The 25377-nt window shown below is 43.5% G+C and overlaps 3 protein-coding genes across 7 annotated transcripts in view; 2 read left to right on the forward strand and 1 right to left on the reverse strand.

Moving 5' to 3' along the window:
* The first annotated feature begins 451 nt into the window (after nt 1-451).
* kri1 (KRI1 homolog) lies at nt 452-8499 on the forward strand. The gene is made up of 18 exons (XM_020623116.1): nt 452-665; nt 805-878; nt 1141-1243; nt 1363-1462; nt 1921-1975; nt 2070-2119; nt 2194-2293; nt 2386-2463; nt 2545-2660; nt 3252-3480; nt 3620-3790; nt 4139-4211; nt 4662-4774; nt 5192-5345; nt 5706-5836; nt 6453-6517; nt 7438-7533; nt 7626-8499. The coding sequence occupies exons 1-18, from the start codon at nt 581-583 to the stop codon at nt 8095-8097; spliced, it is 2265 nt and encodes a 754-aa protein (XP_020478772.1). The 5' UTR covers nt 452-580; the 3' UTR covers nt 8098-8499.
* A 40-nt stretch (nt 8500-8539) lies between these two features.
* spc24 (SPC24 component of NDC80 kinetochore complex) overlaps nt 8540-25377 on the forward strand; it is a 60498-nt gene continuing 43660 nt past the window's right edge. For 2 of the 5 annotated variants that reach the window (XR_002276833.1, XM_020623142.1), the window contains exons 1-6: nt 8599-8761; nt 9960-10142; nt 10585-10729; nt 10842-10946; nt 11770-11846; nt 11942-12044. Coding sequence is in view for 4 of the 5 variants with exons in the window: in XM_020623142.1 (XP_020478798.1) it covers nt 9977-10142; nt 10585-10729; nt 10842-10946; nt 11770-11846; nt 11942-12044 (596 nt within the window). In the remaining variant the exon portion in view is untranslated. Of the gene's footprint in view, nt 8801-9959; nt 10143-10584; nt 10730-10841; nt 10947-11769; nt 11847-11941; nt 12387-25377 lie in introns of those variants that run through there. The other 3 variants (XM_020623138.1, XM_020623137.1, XM_020623139.1) reach the window with 3 other exon arrangements.
* Nucleotides 14174-17843, reverse strand: s1pr5a (sphingosine-1-phosphate receptor 5a). Its single transcript, XM_020623132.1, has 2 exons — nt 17737-17843; nt 14174-16527 (listed from the first exon to the last, which is right to left on the reverse strand). The coding sequence occupies exon 2, from the start codon at nt 16266-16268 to the stop codon at nt 15147-15149; it is 1122 nt and encodes a 373-aa protein (XP_020478788.1). The 5' UTR covers nt 16269-16527; nt 17737-17843; the 3' UTR covers nt 14174-15146.

The raw sequence follows: 25377 nt of genomic DNA on the forward strand, positions 1-25377 counted from the left end.
TTTTTTGCTTTGGCAGTGTAATCCAAACCCTGGTTCTGAGCCAAAAATGTTGAGAATATTTATGAATAAATAACACCACCACCTTTATTTGGCCAAGTATGTTACAAACAAGGAATTTGTTTCTGTTACAGAACACCCCCACCAACCACAGCCACCCCCACCCCAAATTAAGGGTTTTCCTGAAGAATATTAACATCAATAACATTTTCTGCAGCTCTGTTAATGCCTGCCTTAGTTACCAATGTTATGTTGAAGGCTAAAATGGCGGGCAACGTTGATAAAGTTGAAAATCATTTGATGAGATTCGTGCTAGGCTCTGTGGTTGCTCCACGCTCCAGCAGGTGGCGGTAATGCACCTTAAGCTGACATGCAAACCGCCAATAAACATCAGAAGAAGAACAACAAGAAGCTGCTGAAGCTTGGTGGTAGTACACCCCCCCCCAATAAAGGAGCGGGGCGTAAATATACACCGGAAATCACGTGGTTCAGCTTTCTGCTCTCGTCGTTATCCACGGGAAAGACTTCTCTTCACACGTTTGTAGTTTTAGTCAGAGCTTAAGTCCGCTTTCTTCAGTACAACATGTCAGGGAAGTTGGAACTGAAAATCAACTCCCAATTCGCGCAGAAATATGAGAAATACCGGCAGAAAGAAGAGCTCCAGAGGCGTAAGTTGGACCGGCTAGCTGACAGATAAAGTAGCATGCTAGCGACCCAACGTGGGGCCGCGCAGTCAGCTGTGAGTTGTGTACCGTTTACCGACGCTGTTATTTGTGAGTATATTGTTTTGTTTGTTGTGTTGCGCAGTGAAGGACCGATACGGAGACCGAGCAGAGGACAGTGACTCCGAGTCTGAGTCCAGCTCTGAAGACAGCGAAGTGGTTAGCATCTAACACATCTCTTAATTTTAAATGGATAAAACTGCCATTTTGGCGTCGGTCTACACCTGTTAACCAACAAATACGAAGTGAAATGTGTGTAAATGTGTTAAAAGTCAGAAAGTAACTGGCCTTTTTAAATGTCTTCAGGACAAACTCATCTACTCATGCAGATATGTATGGTTAAGATCCTAAGTGTCCATATGTGTCCATCAGTGTTGGATGACGGTGTCAGTGAAGTGCCCTGACTTACTTTCCTCTTTAGGACCTGGATCCTGAACTTGAGAGGGACTTTTACAGAACATTGTCACTGCTGAAAAAGAAAGACCCGAAGATCTATGAGAAAGATGCAAAGTTCTACTCAGAAGGTGATTTAATTTAGTTATATTTTTATTATACTGGTTTATATTAAATGCAACATTTGGCTTTGCCTTCACTGTCTCGTGGACACCTTTTGGAGAGACTGATCTCAGTCTGTTATTTTCAGGTGCCTCCACCAGTAACGAGGAGCCTTCAACCTCGAAGAAAGCAGTGAAGCCCATGTATCTCAAGGACTATGAACGCCAGGTCATCCTGGAAAAAGAAGGGTGAGCTGCTGACATGTCATCATTTACACTGTTGGACAGCCAAGCTTCTCACATTTGGTCCTTTCTTAAATATCACTTGTTATCTGTGCTGAAATTCAGGAGAGATCTGCAGGTTCAGGCAGAGACACGATCAGCACGTTAAAGAAACGTGTTTTGGCAGCAAATGAATATGTCATACATATATATTGTTTATTTGTGCGGGATGCAAACAGAAAGCACGTGCACGCTCTGCTAGCTTCTCAAATGTCAGGACTTGCTGCTCATTTTTGTCATAGGTGATACGAAATGGAGGGAAAGGCATACAAACGATGGGTTTGTTTAACAATTTGTTTATTTAAAATGGATTTAAGACAGATGTTCATATGTTGCCTTTTTATTTCCAAACACTTGTGAAGTTTGTACTCTTATGTGAACTTCTAAGAATCACTCTAATTCACCCAAATTGTTTCATTTTACAGTAAATATGAAGATGACGATGACAGCGACGACGAGGAGGCCGCCAAGAGACGAGAGGTAGATAAAGCTAGAAAATAACCGAGTTCCCTCAGGAGGTTGAGATCTCCACTTATGTCTGATGTTTCTCTAATGACCATGGTTTCCTTTAAAGAGAGCAGCCTCTCCGAGCTACATCCAGGAGCAGAGGGAGCTGAAGGAAAGGTAAGACCTCAACTGCTTGAAGCGATTCGATGGTATTACTCAGACTATTCACAGAAACCAAAACCTCTGTTCAGCTTCCGTGAGTTCGTCCAGGACAGTGACAATGATGAGGGCGGTGAGGACGGCGGAGGATCCCAGCTGCTCACCAGGAGGATCAAAACGCAGGAAGAGAAGGTTGGACGCTAGTACCAGCTGCTGCTCGTATTGAAATGGTGATGTGCAAAAGCATTACAGAGCTGGATACGTGTGTTTGTTTCTGCTCGTAGGACAAAGAGGAGGCAGATTATGTGGAATGGCTAAAAGGTCAGGCTGAGCTCGAGGGCCCAGCAGAGGTCAAGGATATGGTGAGTCTGAGGAAGCACACTGGGGGAAATGAGTCTTGAACTGAACTTGCTCAATAATGGAAGGTGTTTGTGTTGTAACAGAAATATTTAAGAGACTACTGGAATGACCCTGAGCTGGATGAGAAGGAGCGATTCCTGAGAGACTACGTCCTGAACAAAGGCTACCTTAATGAGGAGGAGGAGGAGGAGGATGAGCGGTATGTTGCTGCTGAAGTGAAGGAAAGATGAAGCATTCTCATCCTGTGAATGTCACTAACATGTTAAATGATTCAAAATACTGCCACCTTGTATTATATTTCTAAACTGAAGTTTAGGTATTTGATCGTATGAATGATCACACAAGGTTGGTTAGACCACAGCGAAGATACAGGCCCAAAATGTTTACCTCACTGCAGTAACAGTGTCTCCACCTGTGATAACCAGCTACATATTAACACCTCCAAAACCAAAGAGATGGTAGCAGACTTCCAGAGGCCCAAACCCCACCTGAAGCCGGTGTCCTCTGAGGGGGTCGGTGTGGAAGTTGTCCAGACTTACAGATACCTGGGTCTGCACTGGACGGCACACTGGACCGGTCCACCAACACAGACGCACTGTTCAGGAAGGAACCAATAATCTAATATTTGCTCTCAAATGAATTGGCTTCATTCTTCTTGGGCTACAAACAAGTAAAACTGTATGAGATGGACAAGAATTGTGATTAACATGTTAGTGATATTGCTCAGGGGTGTGTGTGTCATAATGTAGACACATTGTGCTTTTACACTAAACTCTCCTGATACATTCAGAATCCCAACATACGATGAAGTGGTGCAGGACGATGTGGATGATTCTGAAGAAGAAGGGGAAACTTTCTTGGAGCGCCAGGAGGATTTTGAGAGAAGCTACAACTTCCGTTTTGAGGAGCCTGATGCTCATCAAATCAGGACGTACCCCCGCAACATCGCCACATCTGTGCGCTCCAAAGACGACCGCAGGAAGTGCAAAAGGGAGGAAGTGAAAGAAAGGAAGCATAAGGTCTGAAACACATTTACAGCAGAAAATAACAAAGCTCCTGGTCCCTAAACATAAAGCTTAAGTTCCTCTGCTTCTCCATAGTAATGATATGCCTTGGTTTGTTAGCTAATGTAAGTCTCTTTCCTGTCAACCATTTCAGGAGAAGGAGCAGAAGCGTGAGCAGCTGAAGCAGCTGAAGAACTTGAAGAGAAACGAGATCATGGAGAAGCTGAAGAGGCTGCAGGAGCTGACGGGTAACGAGCAGCTCGCCTTCAGTCAGGCCGACCTGGACGGAGACTTTGATCCGCAGCAACACGACCAGCTCATGCAGGTGGGCGTCTGCTCACAGCGCACAGTTGCATGATCTGGTGGCATCGTTAGCTAGTTTCTGTGTGGACAATGAGCCACTAGCATTCACAGCGCGATGATGCAGGGTCCCCAGCCGCTGACATGGTGTACGTGGGTCTACTGTACATGGACATTCAATGTTTGGAGGGCGGTGTCTGTTCTTTGAGCTTTTCCAAGACTGAACACACAAACAAAAGTGCTAAGAATGGATTAAACAGTGTTGAGGAGTCAGAGGTTACAGCATTCATCAATATGCTAATTAAATGCATCAATACATTCATTTTCTAGTTAGATTTAAAGTCGTCATTGTTTTTGCTTTTGTTTTTATCAGAAGTTCTTTGGAGACGAATACTATGGAGAAGAAGAAGAAGAAAAGCCTCAGTTTGAGGATGATGAGCTCGAGGGTAAGTCTGTGTTTCCTGCATGTTGGCTGATGCAGCATTTTCCAGTGCAGTGTTACCTTTTTGCCAAAAACTGAATTAATACATGGTTAATGAAAAGTCTTCGGTGGCCTCTCTGACCACTGATGAGCCTGCTTCATTTTCTCTGACTAGAGGAAACGGGGCGGGTGCATGTGGTGACCTGCCCCTGCAGAGCATTGCTCTCATGTTGTCAATGAAAGTGTGATACAAGCCAGAATAAAAGGAAAACAGAAGTGACACTTTAAAAGAGAACGGTGATGAAATGTTATACGTCCTCTGTCAGTAAATGAAAACTAAGCAATGATGTAAAAGACAAACAAATGGACATGAATCAATACTGTCACAGAGTTTCTCTAGATGTCAGTTGTTGATTGCATTAATGTCTGACACTGTGTGACGATGGAACCCTTGTTGTGCTGCTTGTGTGCACAGAGCACTGGAACTGGGACACATGGACGGGAGAGGGACGAGAGGAGGAGGAGGAGGAGTGTGGTGGAGAGGAATTCGATGCCTCAGAACCACACTGTGAGGATGAAAACTTCATTGTGAGTCTAATCACTTTTCCCACAAGCATCATCTCCATCTTGGACCTCAGCTGGTCACAGTTAAGGCCAGTTCATACTTTCCACATCCACGTGTCTGCAACGGTCTAGTGATGTAAATGTCATCATGCTTCCAGGTCTGCGAGGGTCTGTAAGGACTCAGCGCGGACGTCCACGTGCAGGCCACACATTTGTGTCTGGTCAAAAAAAAAAAAAAAAAAAAGCCCAGTGTGGAAAAAAACATGAGTGGACTGATGTCGGACTCTTTATTTGACGTATTTGCCTGCCTGCCTCTTCGGTGTCCACGTGAGCTTGTATGGAAAGTATGAATTGGCCTTTGTGGTGCAGAGATGGGCTGGACTATGTTGTTGTTGTCAGTGGAGAGTAACGCGCTCACTAGAGGTCCCTCTGTTGGAATAGATGGATGCAGACTATGACCCCACCCAGCACACTGCCTCGAAGAAGAAGAGGAAGAAAGAGCTGAAGAAGGAGGATCTACCACAGATGGGCAAAAAGAGGAAGAAGTCGTACTTTGCAGAGGTCATTACCAAGAACAAGCCTGTGTTTGATCCTGGTAAGTCAGGAAACCAGGGGCCTGCCTCTGTGTGTGTGTGTGGATTTGTCAGAACGTCATCCAGGTAACAGCAGTGACCACAGAGGAAGCTGCTGCTCTCCAGAACAAAACAGCACTGCTGGGAGCATGTTCATTGGTCGGACTGAAGTACACGCAGCGCCCTTGACATGTTTGAGGATGTTCTGTAAAGACATTATTATAGTTATTAGCTGAAGCACACTGTGTTTCTGCATGTGTGACCTGAATGAAGATCAGTCACATGTTATGACACATGAATGCACAAACCAGCTCATTCCAGAAGGTCCACTGTTGCGCCACGGTATGTTGTTGCTCTCTAACCTAAGTCTGTTTGTGTCTCAGGGGAGAAAAGCTTTGAGCAGTACATGGATGAGTACTATAACCTGGACTATGAGGACATCATAGACGACCTCCCCTGCAGGTTTCGCTACAGACAGGTGGTGCCAAATGACTTCGGTCTGACCACCGGTGAGGTGAGAACAGTAGCTCTTCAATTATCTGACATTCTCTAAACCCCGCCCCCATTGGTTCCCGCTGCTCCCCCTGTCAGACCTTCCGTTCTCACACTGTACATTTCCAGTTTTGCATGTCTTAGCTACTGTGCACAAACCCCATCCAGAGACCAGCACCAGTGAATGTGGCGTCCTCATTGTAATGTGTGTGAGTCCAGACCCTGGTTCAGTCTATTGGTTTGTGCTGTAGACCTGGACTGTTGTCCACCAGCTACTAACCCCCCCACCAGTCAGGGTCTGGAGGGCAGTCAACTGTGATACAATTAAAACTAAAGAGCATGGAGCATGTTCACATGACGTAGGCCGAGGTCGCTGGTGAATAATGCTGCAGTGATGAGTCATGAAGTGACTGATCTGGTATTGCCGCCCTCCGGGGAGGGCTCTGACCAGGGCATGATCTCAAGTTAATCTTCTCTCTGAGCAGACACACTCTGGTTAAAGCAGCAGCAAATGAAAAGAGATTTAAATCTGATAACACTGTTAAAAAAAATATATATACATATCTATCTGATGATGCAAAAAATGGCCACGTTATTTATTAACTTGAACTGATGAAAGAATCTGGTTGTTCCCTCAGATTTTAAAGGCTGATGACAAAGAGCTGAACCGGTGGTGCTCTCTGAAGAAGACCTGCATGTTCAGGTACTGCACCGCTTCACTTTTTTGTACACTTACATTTAATTTTGAATGGATACAGTAACCATGCTTCACCATCAGTCTACATTCTCACTCAGGATGATAAAGTGGAAACATGTTTTAGGATTACTTGCAGATTTATTAGTTTCTGCAGGTTTCAACTAAGAAGAGTTCAGACTTTTGTACTGGGTGATGTAGAAAGTCTATTTAATGCCCACACTGCCAAAATAGTATATAACGAGCCAGTTGAGTGTTCATGCTGAACAAGGATGTAGACCCTGATGGTTTTATCTACAGTGTGTAAAGTGTGAAGTCGGCAGCCCCTCGGTGTTACTGTGGGTGTAGACCCAGACGGTGCACAGTGGGTGGTGCTGGGCTCCCCTCCTCCACACAACACCATGTGATGGCAGACATCCACAGGCGGCTTCTAACAGCCGTGTGTTTCTCTAACGTCCACGGCGACTCCAGTGCCTTTACACCCAAAGATCCTAAAGTCAGCGTTTTCTTGCCGCTGTGACTCTGTTGTGTTTTACAGGCTCCGGCCAAACACCGAGTGGTTTCAGTCCAGGTCTCTGTAAACCAGCACGTCCCCACACTAGGTCGATGACAGTCACAGAAACAGCCGCTGATAAAGACGCGCCACGTTACCTCACGCAGCACAACGCGCTCGCTGAGTGTTCGATAAATTCTGACCGTAGATGTTCTGGTTCCAGGTCGGTTTGGCTTGTAGTTTTATTACAGCCTGATAAATACGACCTGATGAGAGACAGAACTACAACATGGAGCCAGCGTACCACAGACGGCGCTACTGTCTGCTCAGCGTTTTCCCAAAAACATAAAAGCATGACTGAAGTTAACACGACTTTAAAGAAGTAACATCGATGTCAGGTCACTTTTCACACTTTAATCCTCTTTTATTCTCTCAGGGCTGAAAAGGAAGAGCTGAACGATTTGAAGAACTATAAAATCAAGGCCCAGAATGAGAGGAAGAAGAAGGAAATCCTGAGCTCTGTTTATTCTGAGTGAGTGTAATGTGATGATCATACTAATCTGACCTACTCATGATAATAAATCCACCAATATGTACCAACAATTCTCTGGATTTAATCTACAGAGAAGATAAAGAGGAGCCAGAGACTAAAACCAAGCTGGGGAAGAAGCGACGAGATCGTGTGAAGAATGCTGAGAAACATGACCGAGCAGCAGGGAATGGCGACACAGTCTCGTTTAACAACCCTACAGAAGAGACACTAGATCGAGTTCTCCGAGAGGCAGGGGGTGAGGAAGAGCAGGACGAGGTTCTGATACCCAAGAAGAAGATGAAGCAGGAAGAGGAGTCCCAGATGACTGCGGAGAGAGAAGCAGATGAAGGGAAAAACAGGACTGAGAGGCCAAAGTGGTCCAAGAAGAAGCACAAGCGTTCAAGTGGACGCCTCATCTCAGGAGCCCTTGGGGTGAAAATCGGCGGCCGGGAGGTCAGACTGAAGGCATACGGTCTAAACCCCAAGAGACTGTACTTCAGACAGCTCGGCCGACAGAGACGAAAGGCAAAGGAGAGGAAGGGCAAGCAGAACAACATGAAGTGATAACGGCTTGCACTGAGTACAGTTGATGTTTTATGCTGTAAGAATTAAATCGATGAGGAAGAATTATTACCTCACTTTGATCAGATCAGCATTTTTAAATTGCAAGAACAGATATTGAGTTTTTGTGTCAAGTCAGGTTCTTTAATTACTGTTTGCACAGGTACAGTTGTGCATATAGTAGGAATTCAAGCACAGTTATGTCTGACCAGTATTTACATCACACAGATTGTACTTAAAAAGTGTGTGGGGGGGTGTGCTGTATGACATTAGATTAGGGGATTGAACCTGTTTATACATTTTGTTTTGTATCTAGGTTTCACAAAAACGTTTTCTTGATTGTGGATTTTATACATATAACATGAATTCATTCTTTAAAGAGTAAAAAGATACTAGTGCTGGTTAGTTATCGAATGGTACATATTTTATTTTCCAGGAATTCTCTAAAGAAATCCACACCTCTCACATTGCTTGTCGTTCAACTGAACAAAATAATTGGTGACCGTTAAAAGTTCGATCCCGAGCTACACTGAGGTGGCGGTAATGCACCACTTCGTCGTTTGCCAATCGCCATAAAACGCCGAGTAGAAGAAGAAGGTCGAAACGCATTAACGACGAACGAAGAAGAAAAGTGGCGCGCCTACCACCCGAATTTGAATTGCGTCCTGTAAGTTTGATTTCTTTGTAATACAAGTTTATTTGCCAGGTACATAGATAATCGATAAGCGTATTTTAGGCTGTAATGCGTGTGGGTGTCATTGTTATCATAGTTTAATTAGCTTGGTTTTAACGCACACTACGTGAACGTTGTAACGTTAGGCTAACTTTGAACAAGACAGCCACGGTTTCGTTCCATTTTAGCTAATGTTTAGCTTTCTACGTTGCTGTTAAGTTACTCAAGTGCGGTTTTGAGGCACGAGTGGTGAAATAAGTGTTTACATCTTTTATTTAACTTAATGCTAAATTAGTAGTTCGCACTGTGCAACGTTAGATAGTCCATTACAAATAAAGGTTGTGCATTCAGCATCTTGGATAAAAGAACGTGTATCTGAATGTACTTAACGTAAACATACTCGTTATTCAGTGTGGTCTATGAACATTGTATTATAATAACGGATCCGACTGGGACATCACGTTAATTGTGCAGATGGAACTTTGAGCTTAATTTTAATTACTTTTCACAGGTGGTACCAGGATATTGCATTTTAAATTAGGTTGCCTAAGTTGTTTTTTTTTTAATGAAATAATACACTTGGTTTATTTTATTTTTTGCATTCTTAATCTGAATCTGTAAAGTTGTTAACCTAGTACAATGGAAACCGCATTATTTGCTTCTGAATTGTCATTAAGCGGAAACGTGCAGAACTGGTTAGTTCACCACTGGCAGTAGTTCTTCTGTGCTCCACTTCAGAAAGACCATCACTTAACATTTTGTTGCATTGTGTTTATCTAAAGCTAAAACGTATATGTTTTTATTTGAATACCTAATGTATTGTGTTGCATTATATTGACCGAAACTGTTGAACAATACAATGTTCTGATACAATGGTCCTAACGTACCACGGTTACCATTGGGGGTAACCTACATATTGAGTAGGTCACCCCACCCCAAAATGTCCATCCATTTTTGTCAAACAAAAGCTTGATGTCATTTTAAAATGACAAGTGTGCTGCTGCATTTGCGTAAAAATTGTGATTGTTACATGGCAGTATTATTACACTGTGGCATTTCCTCTTCTGTTTCAGTAACTTATCTGAATATTTCTTCCACCACCTGCTGAAACTGTGAAGCTTAACTTGCCCTGGCGGTTTCTCACTCAGTGCCCTTGCCATGAGAAAACACTCTTCTTTTTGCCCCTTTCTAGCTACTAGTGTCACCACAATGGCTCAGGGCCACACATTTCAAGACTTGGAGGAGATGGGCGAGTCGCTGGTGGCCTTAATCAACAGCAGCCAAACTGAGAACCTGAGACGAATCACTGAGGAGCTTCAGGCCCTTTTTGACCAGCACATGGAAACGAAAAAGGTCATGACAGAGATTTTAAGAGGCAAGTTAGCTGTCAGTTTATTTTTCAGTCCTTTTTTTTATTTGTTTGTTTTCTCTTTAGTATCCTTCTGAGATTAGCAGTCTCTTTTTCCAGGAGGCCTGGTTGGCAGCACTACACATTTCAGAGAGCACAGTATAACATCTGTCACACATGTAACGCAAACTAGACTCCAGATTCACGAAGGCTCAAATATGAATGAAAGATGTGCTAGAGGAGTTGTTTGGCCATGGAGCTTAACAAATCCAGATGTTTTACCATCTTAGAGATTAATCCAAAATAGAACCAGATATCAGAGCCTGCCACTAATTCATGTGTAACAAGCCATTGTAATCAAGAACTGCAAAAAAAAAGGCAGCAGCAACCAGCATTTTTCAGGTTTCCAACAGAAAGCAAGCTGCTGTCTGAAATAACAGACTGACTTCAGGCTTCTCTTTCCCCTCAGAAGAGACTCTGATTGAGGAAGGTGTGGGCCAGAGACTACTGGACATGGAGGAGGAGAAGAAGCAAAGGAAGAGGGAGCTGGAGACCCTGGAGGAGCAGCTGCAGCAGTACACAGCCAAAAGCCAGACCAGTGACTCTGAATTACAATATCTTTTATTAGGAAAGCAAAGAGAGTCTGCATCTTTTCAGTGTGGTTTATGATCCCTCTCTTGCTGCATTCTCCCCTTTTCTTTGTTGGCATCCTTAACTCTCCTCCAGGTTCCTGAGGGGAGAGCTAGAGAGACTGAAAAACACTGATCACGAGCTTGAAACACTGCAGAGTGAGGTGAATGAAGACACCACTGAGATCATCCCTTCAGCAATGTGAGTCGTATGTCCTCTGATGAAACTGCTTTTCTTTCTGTCCCTTTCCAGGAGAATCCACATTTAAATGTTGATTACTGTATTAAGTATTTTCTCTGCTGGAAGAGCAGCACTATACAATAACAGTAGGTCAGTGTTTATTCATCATATTCACAGTTAGGAAACGTGTTTCCCTGTACAATGAAATTCTTACTTTGCCGTCCACATGAATGCCACAAAATACAAATGAAATATAAAGTAGATAAATAAGTAACACAAAATCTAAGGCACGTTAAGCAGCAAAAGCGGCAGTATAATAAAAATATAGAAGAATATAATAAGAGAGTGTATGCTGCATGGGAGCAGCATGTGCAACAGTCAAAGTGCAAACTGAGAATGTAAACAGTACATGATATTTCCTGGTAATAAACTGCTCAGCTGTTTAGGAGTCTGATGACAGAGGGAAAGAAAGAGTTTTTCAGTCTAGAGGTCCTGAATTTCACACTTCTGAACCTCCGGCCAGAGGGTAGAGAGGTGAACAGTCAGTGCTGGGGGTGGGTGTGATCATGAAGGTTTCAGCGTCTGTAAAGTTGTTCATAGACGTGTTGATTCAGCATGAGATTGTTGTCTCCACCTTCTTATGGATAGAAGCCGATCAGCACAGAAAGCAAACATGTAGAGAAGATCTGGAAAAACTCCGTCTGCTTTTTGACAGACAGAAGTTGTTCCAGGAAATAAGTCGGCAAGAGAAACTTAACCAACACTGTTCAGTCTGAAAACATTTGGGACTTGAAAGTAGTGTGAAGTACCGTATATTTGGATGTGTTTAATGTTCCCACTGCAGGTATGTTGCTCAGCTGTTCTACCTAATAACCAAGATCAAGTGGGAATTTGATACATCACCCAACATCTTAAAAGGAGGTACAGTTTTGATTTTTGCAGTTATTTTTGTGTAGATGTTATCTTGTGGTTTTTGTGTGAATGAATGTGCTTGTCTTTGTTTTCCCTTCTTGCAGTACACTATGGTGCAGACCTGGCAACTCCCATCAACATCGACACATCTCTGCGACCTCAGAGTGACGTGAGCGACACGTTGTGGGGCTTCGTCAGCACTGAATGGTAGATGAGGATGTTGGTGTGTTCAGAAATGTTATGTACATTATATTGGTCTGTAAAGGTGTTTGGTTTTTTTTTTTTGTTCTATACATTTTATTGTTTAAAATTAAATACCTCAAATGTTTAGATTATTGGTTACTCTGTAATGTATTTAATCTTGTAGTGTTAGCAGCGTGTCAGTCACTAGATGTCGCTGCAGAGCCGTTGGATCAACTTTACAGTTAGAGCAAAACAAAGCTCGAATAACAAGGAAGTACAACAAGAAGTGAAAACCGCATCAGCACACAAACAGTCAAAATAAATAAAAAGATGAGTCACAGTCCTGAGAAAACAAAGGTTTTAGGTTTCCTTTTAAATTAATATGTTAAATTATTACATTATTATTATTAATGTAGTCATTTCATTTACAGGCACAGTTAAAAGCAGCAATGCTGACCAAATTGCTGCACAACATTATGAATAAAAACAGAATACGTCAAGGAAACAACCGTGAAGACACAACCTAACTCTGAGTAATTGGAAGCTCCTTCACTGTAAATCAGCAGGGTTGGTGTAGTCTTAATGTGGATATGTAGACTTGGCGTGTGGAGTGACTTAAAAACAAACTAACACCTGCAGGCACAGGGACTGATCTCGTCTCAGCGTGGTCTGCAGGTCACTTGGAACATGTGGCTCAGGCGAATGGAGAGCACACTGGTCACTAGTTAAGACTAACATCTTCCTATTTTGTTGTGGTCCTAAGCTAAATATGATGATATATATATTTTAAAATCAAATCACAGTTGCTATGTCGTAGTTGAGTTAACCGGTTGAAACTCAGGCTCTATCAGCATGGTTCACCTTGGCAGAGGGGTTTGGAGACATTTTAAGGTTTTAAAAAGTCACATTGTTGTTTGCCGGTGAACACTGTAGACACATGTTGTTGTTTGGCACTTCGTTGCCAATGCATTTAGAAATTAACCGGCACGTTCCTGCTGTCGTCACCTAATGAGACAGAGATGCTGACGATCATATAAATTTTTACTGATTGTGCCTCCGTACTGGCTCTGCATTGCAAGGCAGCTCTGGTGGTTCATCATCTACTTGTTCCCTAGTGAGAAGTGAAACTTCCTCCTTTGAAGAGGGGGCTCGAGTGCACGCTCCTGCAACATGGCAGGTGGTTAAGAGTGGGTAGGGTGACAGATGATGCTGAAGGAGGCTCAAGCTGTGAAACACTTGAGTTGTAAGAACCATGCACCAATATGTGGTTTCCTTACGGTAAACAAAGTAAGAGGTTTTGTTTTGGAGACTTTATCTGTACCTCACCGTGTCATATATAATGCGGTTTTAACAAGTGGTTTGCATGAAAGAGGTGTTTGTAGGGTAGGGCCAGGTCTTTTTTTGTGTGCAGGCCTTTTTCAAGGCAAATAAGGTTTTAATGTAGGCAGTTCAGTGTTAATACTGCTGGCAAAGTTGCACTTAATGTGAATGCTTAGCCTGGTATGTGCTTACAGCTCTAACGTGTGTTCTGGTATCTTATGATAGACGTTGAGAAGCCTTAGTGGAGGTGTTGTATTTAAACCTTATCTACAACCTTAGCAATTGCTGAATTAAGAGCTTCTTTAAGCTCCACACAGATGTAATTTATTGCAGGGGCACTCCGTATTTATTCACATAGCACATATGCATTCATAAATTTGTGTGCATTTGGGGCAAAACTTCACTTTTAATAAAAAATAAAGAGGGAAAGAAAGGACTCATGTCTTCCTCTAGTTCCTAGTTTCAGTATTTGCAGAGCACTAGTTAAGGCTTTTTGTGTTTACATCAAAACATTTTGACTCAGTACTTCCAGTTTAATAAGGCCAGTAATATTTATAATGTACTTTACATTTTGATTTTTTTCAGTGGTTTATCCTACAGTACTTTGTGTAAACACAATGTACATATATTCTGATTATCCTGAGAAACGGGGCTGACGTCGATCAGTGAGAGATGAAACCTCTGAGAAAGAAAAATCTTTGTGACTCATTTCTTGACATAACCAAAGTACAAACCGCCTGAACATCTTTCACATATATTTATTCAGTGCATATATAAAACTGACATTTTAATTTAAGAGGTTTTTACAATACAAACGCTCAAAATGCTATTGATGTTTACAAAGCACACTAAAAAAATCTAAATATATTCTTCTTGTCACATGTATGTACAAGGCTACAGTTAGGACATTTTAATGCCACCGTCACCACGGTGAAATTCCCCGGCGCCTCAGAGCCTGAGACATATTTCTGTCATCTGGAACAAGATTACATCTGCACCCTCTCACAAGGTAATCAACGAACATCAGTTCATGGTATGAAGATGAAATGTATTCCAACTAAAAAAAGCTCTGAAGACCACAAGCTGTGGCTCATCACTGCGATATTCTAGCCTGTTAAACCAAGAAGACGTCAACAAGCCTCTGCCGTCGACGTTTATTGCCGTTAGTCATTCATCATGTATTGCTACATATGTTAAAGGGGCCTCCGAGCCTGCAAACCACCCAGCACAACCATCGTCCATATGATGTCAGTGCGTTTCCAGACCGCTGAGCCTCTGATGTTGTTGGAGGAGACCTCTACCCAGCACCGCTGCTGACCAAAATCCACATGGCAGAGATTAGATGGGTTTGGGCGTGGGTGCTCCGTGTTAGTAGCAACATATTATGTACTACACAGGGAGAGGAGATGGGGACAAATCTGATGCTTGGTCTTATCAGCTGGAGGAGCAGGATCATGGGCTGCGTTTGTCTGCACAGTCTTTGATTTCAACTGTGTGCAAATGCTGAAGGAGTCTCTTCTGACAAATACTGGCCGTGTTTAGTCTACAACACAAATGTAATGCTAGTTTTTTCACAAGAAACTTGTTTTTCATGACACCGTTGGAAAAGTGTCTTCCTCCCAGTTGGGACATTAATCACTTACATGGAGCTTAATACTAAAAAAAATGTCAGAGTGCAAACCTCAGACCTCAGCTGCTCTCGTGTGTTTGCTCAGCTGTGCAGCTCCATTTCAACAGAAGTGTCCTGGCCACGGTCGTGGTCCAACTGTCTGAATGCTTGGTCTCTGGGCAAAAAGAGCTGCTGTGTCACGTCCTATATATCTGGGGGTAAATGGCTTTGATGGTCGAGGGTGAGAAGTTACCGGAACAGACTGTGGTCTCCAGTCCCTCCAGTCTGTGAGAGGCTCCATCAGCCCTACTGGTGCTCCACTCCAGAAAGTGCATCCAGTTTTGTTTCACTTGTCCGTCCTTTTTTAGGAGGCAGTGTCGGCAGAGCAGCCTGAAGATGGCCCTCTTCATGTCCTTGCTGGTCAGGGTGTAGATGATGGGATTCAGGAGGGAGTTGAACATGGCGATGCCCAGGAAATAGTCTACCTTAAAGAGCACATCACATTTGTTGGCTGGACAGCAGAAGTCCAGCAGCAGGAAGATGAAGAGGGGCAGCCAACAGGCGATGAAGACTCCCAGGACTATGGTGACCGTCTTCAGCAGGGCCATGTACTTCTGGGACTTGCGGTAAAGGCCTTTGCGCTGTGGAACCGAAGCAAAGCGCTGGGTGTTGGATTTGACAATACGGAAGATGCGGACATACAGCACCACAATGGACAAGAGGATGGTGCTGAAGATGGTGATGCAGAAGAGGATGTAGCTCTTGGCGTAGAGGGGGAGGACAGTGGAGCACCGGTCCAGCTGTCCTATACAGTTCCAGCCCAGCACAGGCAGGATGCCCAGGAGCACTGACAGCACCCAGCTCGCTCCAATCAGAGCAAACATCCGGCCCTGTTTGTCCCCCTGGTACGGCTTCATCCTCACCATAGTGACATGGCGCTCTATGGCGATGGCCAGCAGACTGATGATGGAGGCGGCCAGCATGATGAATACACCCCCCTCCCTCAGGAACCACAGCACCGGGGTCATCTTTAAAGTGTGGGCGCCTGACGTCACGATGTTCACCATGTAGGTGAAACCTGCCAGCAGGTCCGACAGTGTCAGGTTGCCCAGTAAGTAGTACATGGGCACGTGGAACTTCTTGTTCTTCCAGATGGCCAGAAGCACCACAGCATTTTCTGCGACAATCAGCAGGCACACCAGCAGGAACGCTATGGACTCTGGCTTGAGTCCTTCTTTGTACCTGTTCTCCTTCAGTTTGCCTGTGTAATTGTAGTGCTCTATGATGACAGCATTACTGTGGTACTGAGGGAACATCATGTTTGGTTTCCCAGATGTAGACGCTCTTTATTTTTGTTTTCCTGTCGTGCTTTTGGAATTAGGTCCCCGGATAAGGTGTCATGCAGTCCTGTGGCTGTGCATTCTTCTTTCTCTGGTACGGAGAAGGTGACGGCTGTGATCCGCAGGCAAAAAGTTCCTCTGGAGCTATCAAACTGGATTTCCTGTGCTTTGAGAATTTTCCTCCAAAAATCAACTTTTCTCTGACCAGACTAAACACTAGGAGGCGATGAGAGCCAGTCTGCAGAAACGAGGAGAAAGTTGATGAAAGAAACATGATCAGTAATGTCAGGAAGTGCAGTTATGAACAAAAGTATTCTCTCCATTATCCACAGTGCATGGAGATAATTACAGTGTTGATTGTATCAGTATTTGAGTAGGGGTCTCTGATACAGGAAGTGTGACTTATTTTACACGACTAAAGCTTTGAGCTTGAACACGAGAAAACACATTCAAAGTCTGAGTTTTCCTGCCCCTCAACATTTAATCCACAGTGTTAAACACAAGCTTAAAGATTTGACGGATCCGTGCTTTCATGAAGTGTGTTTACATTTTTACAAAACGTTTTAATATCTGGCAAAGATAATAAATACTCTAAAATAAACTGGGACACGGAGAAAAATCCAAAGCAATGACGTTGAATTGGACCCTAATTGGTCCAATAGTGGATGATTCAGAGTTAATCGAACGTTTCCCCGATCATTAGGAGCTGATCATTACCTTATGAGTCATTAATAAAGTGTCCCAGTCTCATCGTTACTGTGTCAGTTACTCAGGAGCTTCTCATTAAAGGTCCATTAATTATCAGAAGTACCAGTACTGCCGTGTAGAAATGCTCCTGAGTTCACAAGTCTTATCAAGAAAAAGTACTTTAAAGGTACAGACACATTATCACAGTTTGACCCTGTCAACATTTAAATGGACCCGGTGAAAGTGCAGCTACTTTTAAAACGACATAAATATAAAGTGGACAAAGTCTGAGGAGAGAAATAAAACTTCTGCACAGTTTTTGACCAAATGTTGGCTAAAAAAAACGACTTAACTAAAAAACCACGTGAACAGTTTAGAGATAAAATGTTTGCAGTTTTTAACATGCTAGAATTTTTACTACAGAAACAGTTTGAAAGGTAAATACAGCTGCACATAAATGTTAACCTCTGAAGTGTATAAAGTAGCGTATAGTGGAAATACTCAACGTTTCTTCACACTGTAATTAGGTAAATGCACTAAGTGACTTTCCACTACTCTGTTGTAAAGTGTTACCAAGTACAGAGCCAATCTAACTCCAGACAACTACACCGAGCTTCTTGACAAGTGAACCACAGGCTGCCGTCGGGATCCTCCAGAGACTCTGCCCGAGTCCAGATGACCAGTGTTCACTACGAGCAGACACAGCAGCCCGTAGCCACACTGTCGGGCCCGGTAAAAGGCTAAAACTCGTCCCACTCACCTGTAAAGGAGCAGAAATATCCACAGAGGGTCTGTGCAGCAGGAGCGGAGGCTGTGGGCTGCGCGCACACAGCGACATGTGAGCGCGGCGTGGGAGCAGGGCAGGACTGAACACGCAGAGGGCTGGTCCTTAACGCTTACGAGCTGCTCCCCTCTCTCCTTCCTCTGACCCCTCCGGGGGCTTTGTCCCGCTTTGGACGACACGTTTGTGTTGTTGATCAGTTCGGCCTCAGTCTGCTGTGCAGTGTAGCTGTGGCAGCTCCTTGTTGCTCCTCAGGTTTGGCACACTGTCATAATCTTTCCCACGGTTAATCAAAGAGAAACTGCTCACTCAGCCACACGTTCATCAGCTAACGGTGAGCGTGGTGTGGCCAGGCCTGTTCTGCAGGCTGCAAACCCCAGCTGCTAGAAAATGACTTGCACACGTCTGCTTCTTCTCTAATTGAGTTTTTGCTGGCAACACAGAAAAATGCCACGTATGTCTTTTTTTGTTCTTAAAGATCTCCTCCAGTTTTAAGACAGATTCTCTGTTCTTGATAGTAAGTGGTGCACAGAAAGTCCAGTGTCCTCATCAGGAGTTGTTAAAGTTCTGTCTACACCCAGTGAACAGCCTGGATGCTGTGAGCTCTGATCAGCTGATACAGGCTGCCCTGCATCATTAGTCAGGAGCCCAGATGTAATTTGATCATAGACAAACTATCCCTTTTCTCCTGTCAAACAGAATCCTAAGCGTTTTAAAGCTGCATTGATACGATGTGTCTTCCTTTTAAACAGCTCTGTATTTGTGTCTCACTAAGGAAATTTGAATTGCTAGTGTTTTTATCCTGGCTGGGATTAAATGACCCTTTAAATCTCATTAGTGTCCCCACATCCACTGTCCCAGCAGCAAACACAGCTGGAGACATCCAGTCTTATCAGCAGACTTTACCTGCCGGCTGCAGATAAGGACATTTGTTGATCAACAGGAATCATTTCTATAACCAATTAATAGTTTCAGTCACTTTTCCACATTCTCAGATTCCTGCATTTAATTTGAAGAATGTGCCGCAAGTGATGTTTTCATCTGCTGCTATTTCCACGTCAGCCATGCGTGAACACTTCATTGTGATATTTCAACTTTTTTTTAAATTTTTTTATAGACTTTCCAGCATTTCCACCAGGGTTTTTGTGTGCAAATCAAAGTTGTGCACAACAGAGACATGGAGACACTGTTTCAAATGAGTGTGAACTGGATTTCTATGGGTTTAGGGAAGTTGCTTTTGTATTTATTTATTTATTTTGAAATTTTGTAAACCAAACAGCTAAAAGAAATTAATCTGCACATTACTGAGTAACAGAGTGCAGTCAGTGCACCCCTCCTGAAACTGAAAGTTTTTACTTTTCAGTTTAAATGACAGCAGTGGAAAGTGGTCTGCTTAAGTACAAATACCACAAAACTGTACCCGAGTGTCTCCATGTGCTGCTGCTGCTTCATGCTGTGACTTTACTGCAAGCCAGAGACAAACCTTGTACTTTGTGGTATTATTCTCTCCTGCCTCCTACAGCACAAATGAACACCACCTGTCTTTTGTTCATGCAGTACAAGGAACATTCTTACTTCTTTCACTAGACTGTGTTACTACAACAGTCAGTGAGCATCCTCCAGAGCCACTGGTGACTTTGCAGGGACCCTGACAGCACAATGGGGACATGACGCAGGATGAGGGTGGGTGAGAGCAGGACCGAACTGAGCCTTCTCTAAACAGGAAGCAGCCTCATTGTGCCTAGAAAGGAGAGGGATATCCTTGAGAAAAACACAGATGAAGTCACTAGTCGGAACTGACACATGCAGGGAGGGAGACGTGACTGCAGGCTGACGTGCAACTGACTATGTGGCTATTAAAGGTCATTATACTATGTTCCAGAGGCAAATATTGTATTTTTTGAAGTATATAGGGTAGTTTAACATTAGCACCAACTATATATAATATATACATTTTATTGGATTATAATTATTGATGCATTATAATCTGGTAATATCATATACTTTAATGTGAAATGGGCTCTTCTGTATAATGACCGCTTTTGCTGCTTCAGGTATATTTTGATGCTAATAAATAGTATTTTTTCCACTGTGGTCTTACTACATCTACCACTCTTGACCCCAAAACCCATTAAAACTTGCAAGATATGGTTCTTGTTACCATTGCTAACTCTGAGAGACGAGACAGTCCAAGTAACTTCAAAACAGTGCTGATTTATTCAAAGGATCACAGGTAAAATTAACATTACACGCTCAGGTATCTTGCACCTCCAAACTGCTCGCAGGCAGATGTAAGATGAAAGACCCTGAACCCACCAGGCCTATACATTATATCCCCTCGGTTGGGCTAGCCCCATACTACACAGAAACGTCAACCGAGACGTCTCTGTTACCAGCTCTGCAGCTGGTCATAGGAGTAGTCAAAACATGAAGCAAATCAATGTGTGTGTGTCTGTTGATTAAGTGGTGTGTAACTAAAAACATTCTCACAGACTTCTAGAACATGTCGTGACTTAAACATAAGAACATATTATGGCTAAGGCTACAGTTATACACGTCATAATAATAATATTAAACACCCTGTCTGCTGACAGTCATCAACTCTTCTCTCTATCTGACTAAAAATACCTAACAAACTATACGTGGAAGTGGTATTAAATAACATAATAGATCTAAAAGGAGGCACAGTTTAAAAGCTGAACATATAATGAGGAGCTGAGGAGGCAAACAGCACTAGCAAGTACTTTTTTGGGCCGGTGGGGCAGGAGTGAAGTTCAGTATGCTGATTGATTTCCTTCTGATTTGTTGATAATCTTTGAATGGAACCTGCCTGTTGGTGTCTGCCCCCCGACTTATCCCAGCCAAGTGATAACCAGGTTGGAGTGCCCCCCCTCTACACAGGCCCTGCCAGCCAAGTGGCCCCCCCCCCCTGCAGGGCCACAGTGACGGCTCTCAGCGTGGGGCCTGTGATTAGTTAACACACAAAGAGCTGACAGCAGGACTCTGCTCTGTCTGTTTTTCCCACAGTGGGGATCTGCTCCATCACCGCTCCCCCCACCTTGACACAAGCAAACCTTTAGTGACCAGTCTGGACCCACCCAGCTGTCTCAGCCTGGGGGGGTCACTCCCAGCTCTGGGTGATTTTCTTTTTTTTTTTCCTGTGACGTTAATGCGCTTGCAGAAAGGAAGTCAGTGGTGCTGCTGTCATGATAGCCTGCTTTAGATTTGCTGCTGTTTGTCTCCTTCACTCGCCTGGCTGTTTGTCAGTGACTGATGAGATGTTTGAGTAGATGATCCCAAAGGCACAAGAGCGACTGACTATATGCAGAAAGTCTTCTTCATATTCTGCTGCTTTAGCAAAGCGCCCGTCTGCGTTCAGCTCTAACACCTCGTTCCAAGCCTGTTGCATTTCTCTGCTCCGAGGTGTCGTCAGTGGTTTGTCTATATGATGCGAAATCACACCGCAGAATGTGATTCTTACCTCTTGTTAGCAGATACAAAACACATGCTGTCTGTGTGTGAAGTGTTTTTTCACAAGGACAGTGGAGCACTTACATTTTCAGTTCAGTTGTTGATGCTTGTTGAGCTTGTGAATATATCAGTGTGTAGGCCTACACACTGATAGTTTTGGTAGCTGCTTGGTAGAGTTGACCCTTTTTATGAGAGAATTTTTAAACAAGGCATCAAATGATTACCCCAACATTTTGGGAATTAGGATTATTTGCTTTCTTGCTAAAAATAGGAGGGGAAGATGGGCACCAATCTCATTTCTAAATGGTTAAAAATGTAGCTGGAGCCAGCAGCTTAATTAAATTAGCTCAGTAGGTGTAGCTGCACCGGTCTAGTTCTAGTTTAAGGATCACCACGCTTCATACAGATGTCTTTAGAATGTTTTATTTTTCTCTGTCTCTGCTCGTCAGACACCGTGAAAACTACAAAGTAACAGTAAAGAATCTTAAATATATACAAATATAGGCACATGAACAACAAGCACAAATACAACACAAAAACATTTTACCATTTGTGCCTCTAGAACCATGTGCAGAATAACTTGGGGCTGTATGTCTCTTCTCTGTCCATGTTGTCTCTGTCCCATAATGCCACATTTGGAGCCCTTCACTCAACTGGTTGACACACACTGCCCTTCAAAATAAACCTCTTTACCAACAAAAGTAATACTCTCACCATTAACAATGAACATAAACCTACATCTCAAATGAAACCTGTCATTTGGACAGTTACAGTAGGTGTGTTAACTTGTGAGCCTTACTGACAACTGGGAGATGGGTATTCTTACCTTTGCACAGCCAGATTTTCTGCTCCCCTTTGTATCCAGTCTTTATGCTGAGCTAAGCTAACCAGCTGCTAGCTCAAGCTACACATTTATTAACGAATATGAGAACTACGTACTTATCTTCTCATCTAACTCTTGGTAAAAACAAGCACAAATGAATTTTCCCCAGATGTTAGACTCTTCATTTAGTCATAGGTTAGTGGTCACAGAAGGTCTTTTCATTGGGAAAGGGTTGGGCCAGGTTTCTGTCTTGACAGTGAAGGCTAAACTGAGGCCATGGATTTTTTTTGCTGCTTGTCCATTAGAGAACTGTTACATCAAAGCTTATAAAAAGGAAAATGGGGGAAACAGGAATAGGTCAATATAACCTCTAATGTAGTGTACTGGAGTGTCTGCCAGGGATTTTGGGGAGTCCTTGAAATAGCTCCCATTTGTCAGAGTCCAGCTTTTCTGCCAGACTGGTCCATGTGCAGCTGTAACCTTGGTGTGAGCGCTAATGTGGGCAAATGGGAAAAACATAGGTAAATGTTGGAGAGGTTTCCTTTCTGTTGCTGCTGTGTTGTGCTGTATGTTTCTGTCAGATGGCCATTGTACCGGACTCTCCCCTCCAGTCTCCAGCTGCTCTCTCTGCATCTTTGTTGCCCCTCTTTCCTTAACCAGCACCCACCACCCAAAGCATTTTAATTCAGATCAGATTGTAGCTACGAGTTTTTACGCGAGTGTGGTCACGGCACTGTTTGCTCCATCATTTCTTATTTAACAGTTTCTCTATCATGCAAACAGATGCAAATCTTTAAAAACTGCCCTCTGTTTGTTGCAAAGAGTGACATTTGCATACAGTGTGCTTTCTGCTGTGGGTCTCACCACAGCTGACAGTCTCACAAAGGCTCCGCTGATCATGTTTTAACAAAGAAAACAGCTGAAGCAGATAGCTTTTATAGAGCTAAAACATATTCGTTTGTTTCCTGTATATAAACTAAGTTGTTTTCTTAAATAATCTATTCCCTTTTTGTATGGGTCAGGCAGCGGAAGGGGTTCTGTTGGATGAACTTGGTAAACGCAGCAGGGGTTTTCTGGTACAAATAAACACAGGAAGCGACTTGCCAATCGGGACCTTTTTGATTAGACATAAACCCACCATCATGTGTCAGTTGTGTCTATAGGCAAACACAAACATCCTCACCACCAGCAGCTGTGCAGTTTCCTTACTGCAAATACATGATTAAGTCCTTTTCTGCTTATTCATGACTTTCAGCTCACTTACAGCTGCGCCATGGCGTCACTATTTGTACAGTGCTATGATCAACTGTGGTCCGTTTAAATTGTGCTATATAAATACATTTGACATCGACACTGAACCCGAATCCCACGAGCTGTGTTTTACTTTATGGCCTGCAAGGAGAGAGTATCAGTTTTTATTTATTATTATAGAAAATGGCTGAGTCGGCACTGTTGACACCAAGTATTCAGCCTCATCAATCCAAAAGCCACCGATTCCCCTCTGTGAATTTCACTGTACTGCTTTATTGACATGTGTTTGTATTTTGTTTTATTTAAAGGTGACTTTAGACCTTGGATGATAGGGTTGACAGCAGTCTCATATCCACTTGACTTAGCAAGTGCATTTTCCAACATTTCAAAATGTCCCTTTGTTGTTTTCATGTTTCGCTGTGTTTTTCCATGAATAACGGAATATTTAGCAGCGTGTCAGTGACGACATCTATAGTCTTCTTTTCTTCTACAAACCAAGGAAGCTTTGTTTCACTTCATGTTGGGATCCATTTTTCTGATGTTTTCTTCTCTTGGTCTCCACATTCCTACATTTTAACACTTAACCTTTCACCCTTCACCCTCTCCCTGTCCCAAGTTCTGTGATAAGACCCCAAAAGCCACAAACTTCGATAAAGAGGCATTCTTCCCTAATCTTCTCAGTGACAACAGAAGCTTTCAGACTCCGGTTTGGTGATTTACATCATTTATCCAGCATCTAAGGGACGTGTGATCTCTGTAGGTTTCAACACCAAACAGGGTGAAGTCAGAAATGTATGATGGCAGATCTGAAAACTTTTTCTTATTCCTAAGTTGTTGACATTTTGAGAGGCTTTCACTGTGACATTAGCCTCCACTTTCACTGACTCTTGTGCAGAGGTCACTCATGTTTGAATACATACTTTTTCCACATTAGCTGTTAGAGGGGTGAGAAGGAACTCAGTAGGTTTATGAAGGCTTGTTTTGTTCATATAGTGGCGGTTTGGGAAGAGTTCGTGGAGGACAGAATGGAAGAAAGAGCCAAAGAGCGTTCCCACATTGGGGAAAGGGGGAAAGCGGGTGGGGGCTGCAAGCATGACATGCTGCATGGTCGCGGTGAGTCATGAGAATTAGTAACCAGTCTCAGAGATTCATTCAGACCTATTCAGTTACCGACACGCCAACAACCCACAGCACTCTGTCGGGGGTCAGATTCTTGGAAGAGCTCCTTTCTTTTCCACAGAGAGAGAGTGTGGGCTGACTGCACAGGAGGAAGAAAGCCGTTAACAGATTCTTTTGTGTGATGACAATGTTCAGGAAAATCCAATATCACTTTTGGGAACTGATCTTTGGCCTTTGTCTGGGTTTCAGGGACCTCCTGATACACACTGGGTTCAGAAAGTATTCAGACCCCTTCACTTTCTGCAAACTTCACTGTTTGCTAGATTTGACTTAACATTTATAAAACTGCTGTTTATGCTCATCAGTCAGTGACCCACAATGACAAAGTGAAAGCATGTTGCAAAAACTGAAAAGTCTCCAGACTGAGCTCAGCTGCATCCTGTCTGACATGAGTGTGGACCTTGACTGGAGTCCACCTGTGGCAAACTGGTCTGACTGGACCTTGTACACACCTGTGTGTACAAGGTCCCACAGTTCACCCTGCAGGTCAGGACTAAATCCAGGACATGAAGTCCAGAAGCTCTCTGTGGTCAGACTGTGGTGAGGCCTGGATCAGGACCAGGGGATCAAACCATGTCCAAAGCGCTGAGTGTCCCCAGGAGCACAGTGGCCTCAGTTACTGGGACATGGAAAAATCTGGAACCAGCAGGACTCTTCTAGAGTCGGCCTCTGACCAGACTGAGGAACAGGAAGGGCCCCAGTCAGGGAAGAGACCAAGAGAGTGGTCCCTCTGACAGAGCTTCAGACGTCCTCTGCAGAGATGGAGACACGGCTGCTGGAGGACAAGCGTCTCAGCGGCTTCTCCATCAGTCGGGCTTTTATGGTCAAGAGGCTGCACAGGAGCCACTGTGAGTGAAAGGCTGATGAAGCTGCTGGACTTTGTCTCATTGCATCTG

The sequence above is a fragment of the Monopterus albus genome, unplaced genomic scaffold (assembly GCF_001952655.1).
Source record: "Monopterus albus unplaced genomic scaffold, M_albus_1.0 scaffold292.1, whole genome shotgun sequence".
In the NCBI taxonomy this organism is placed as follows: domain Eukaryota; kingdom Metazoa; phylum Chordata; class Actinopteri; order Synbranchiformes; family Synbranchidae; genus Monopterus; species Monopterus albus.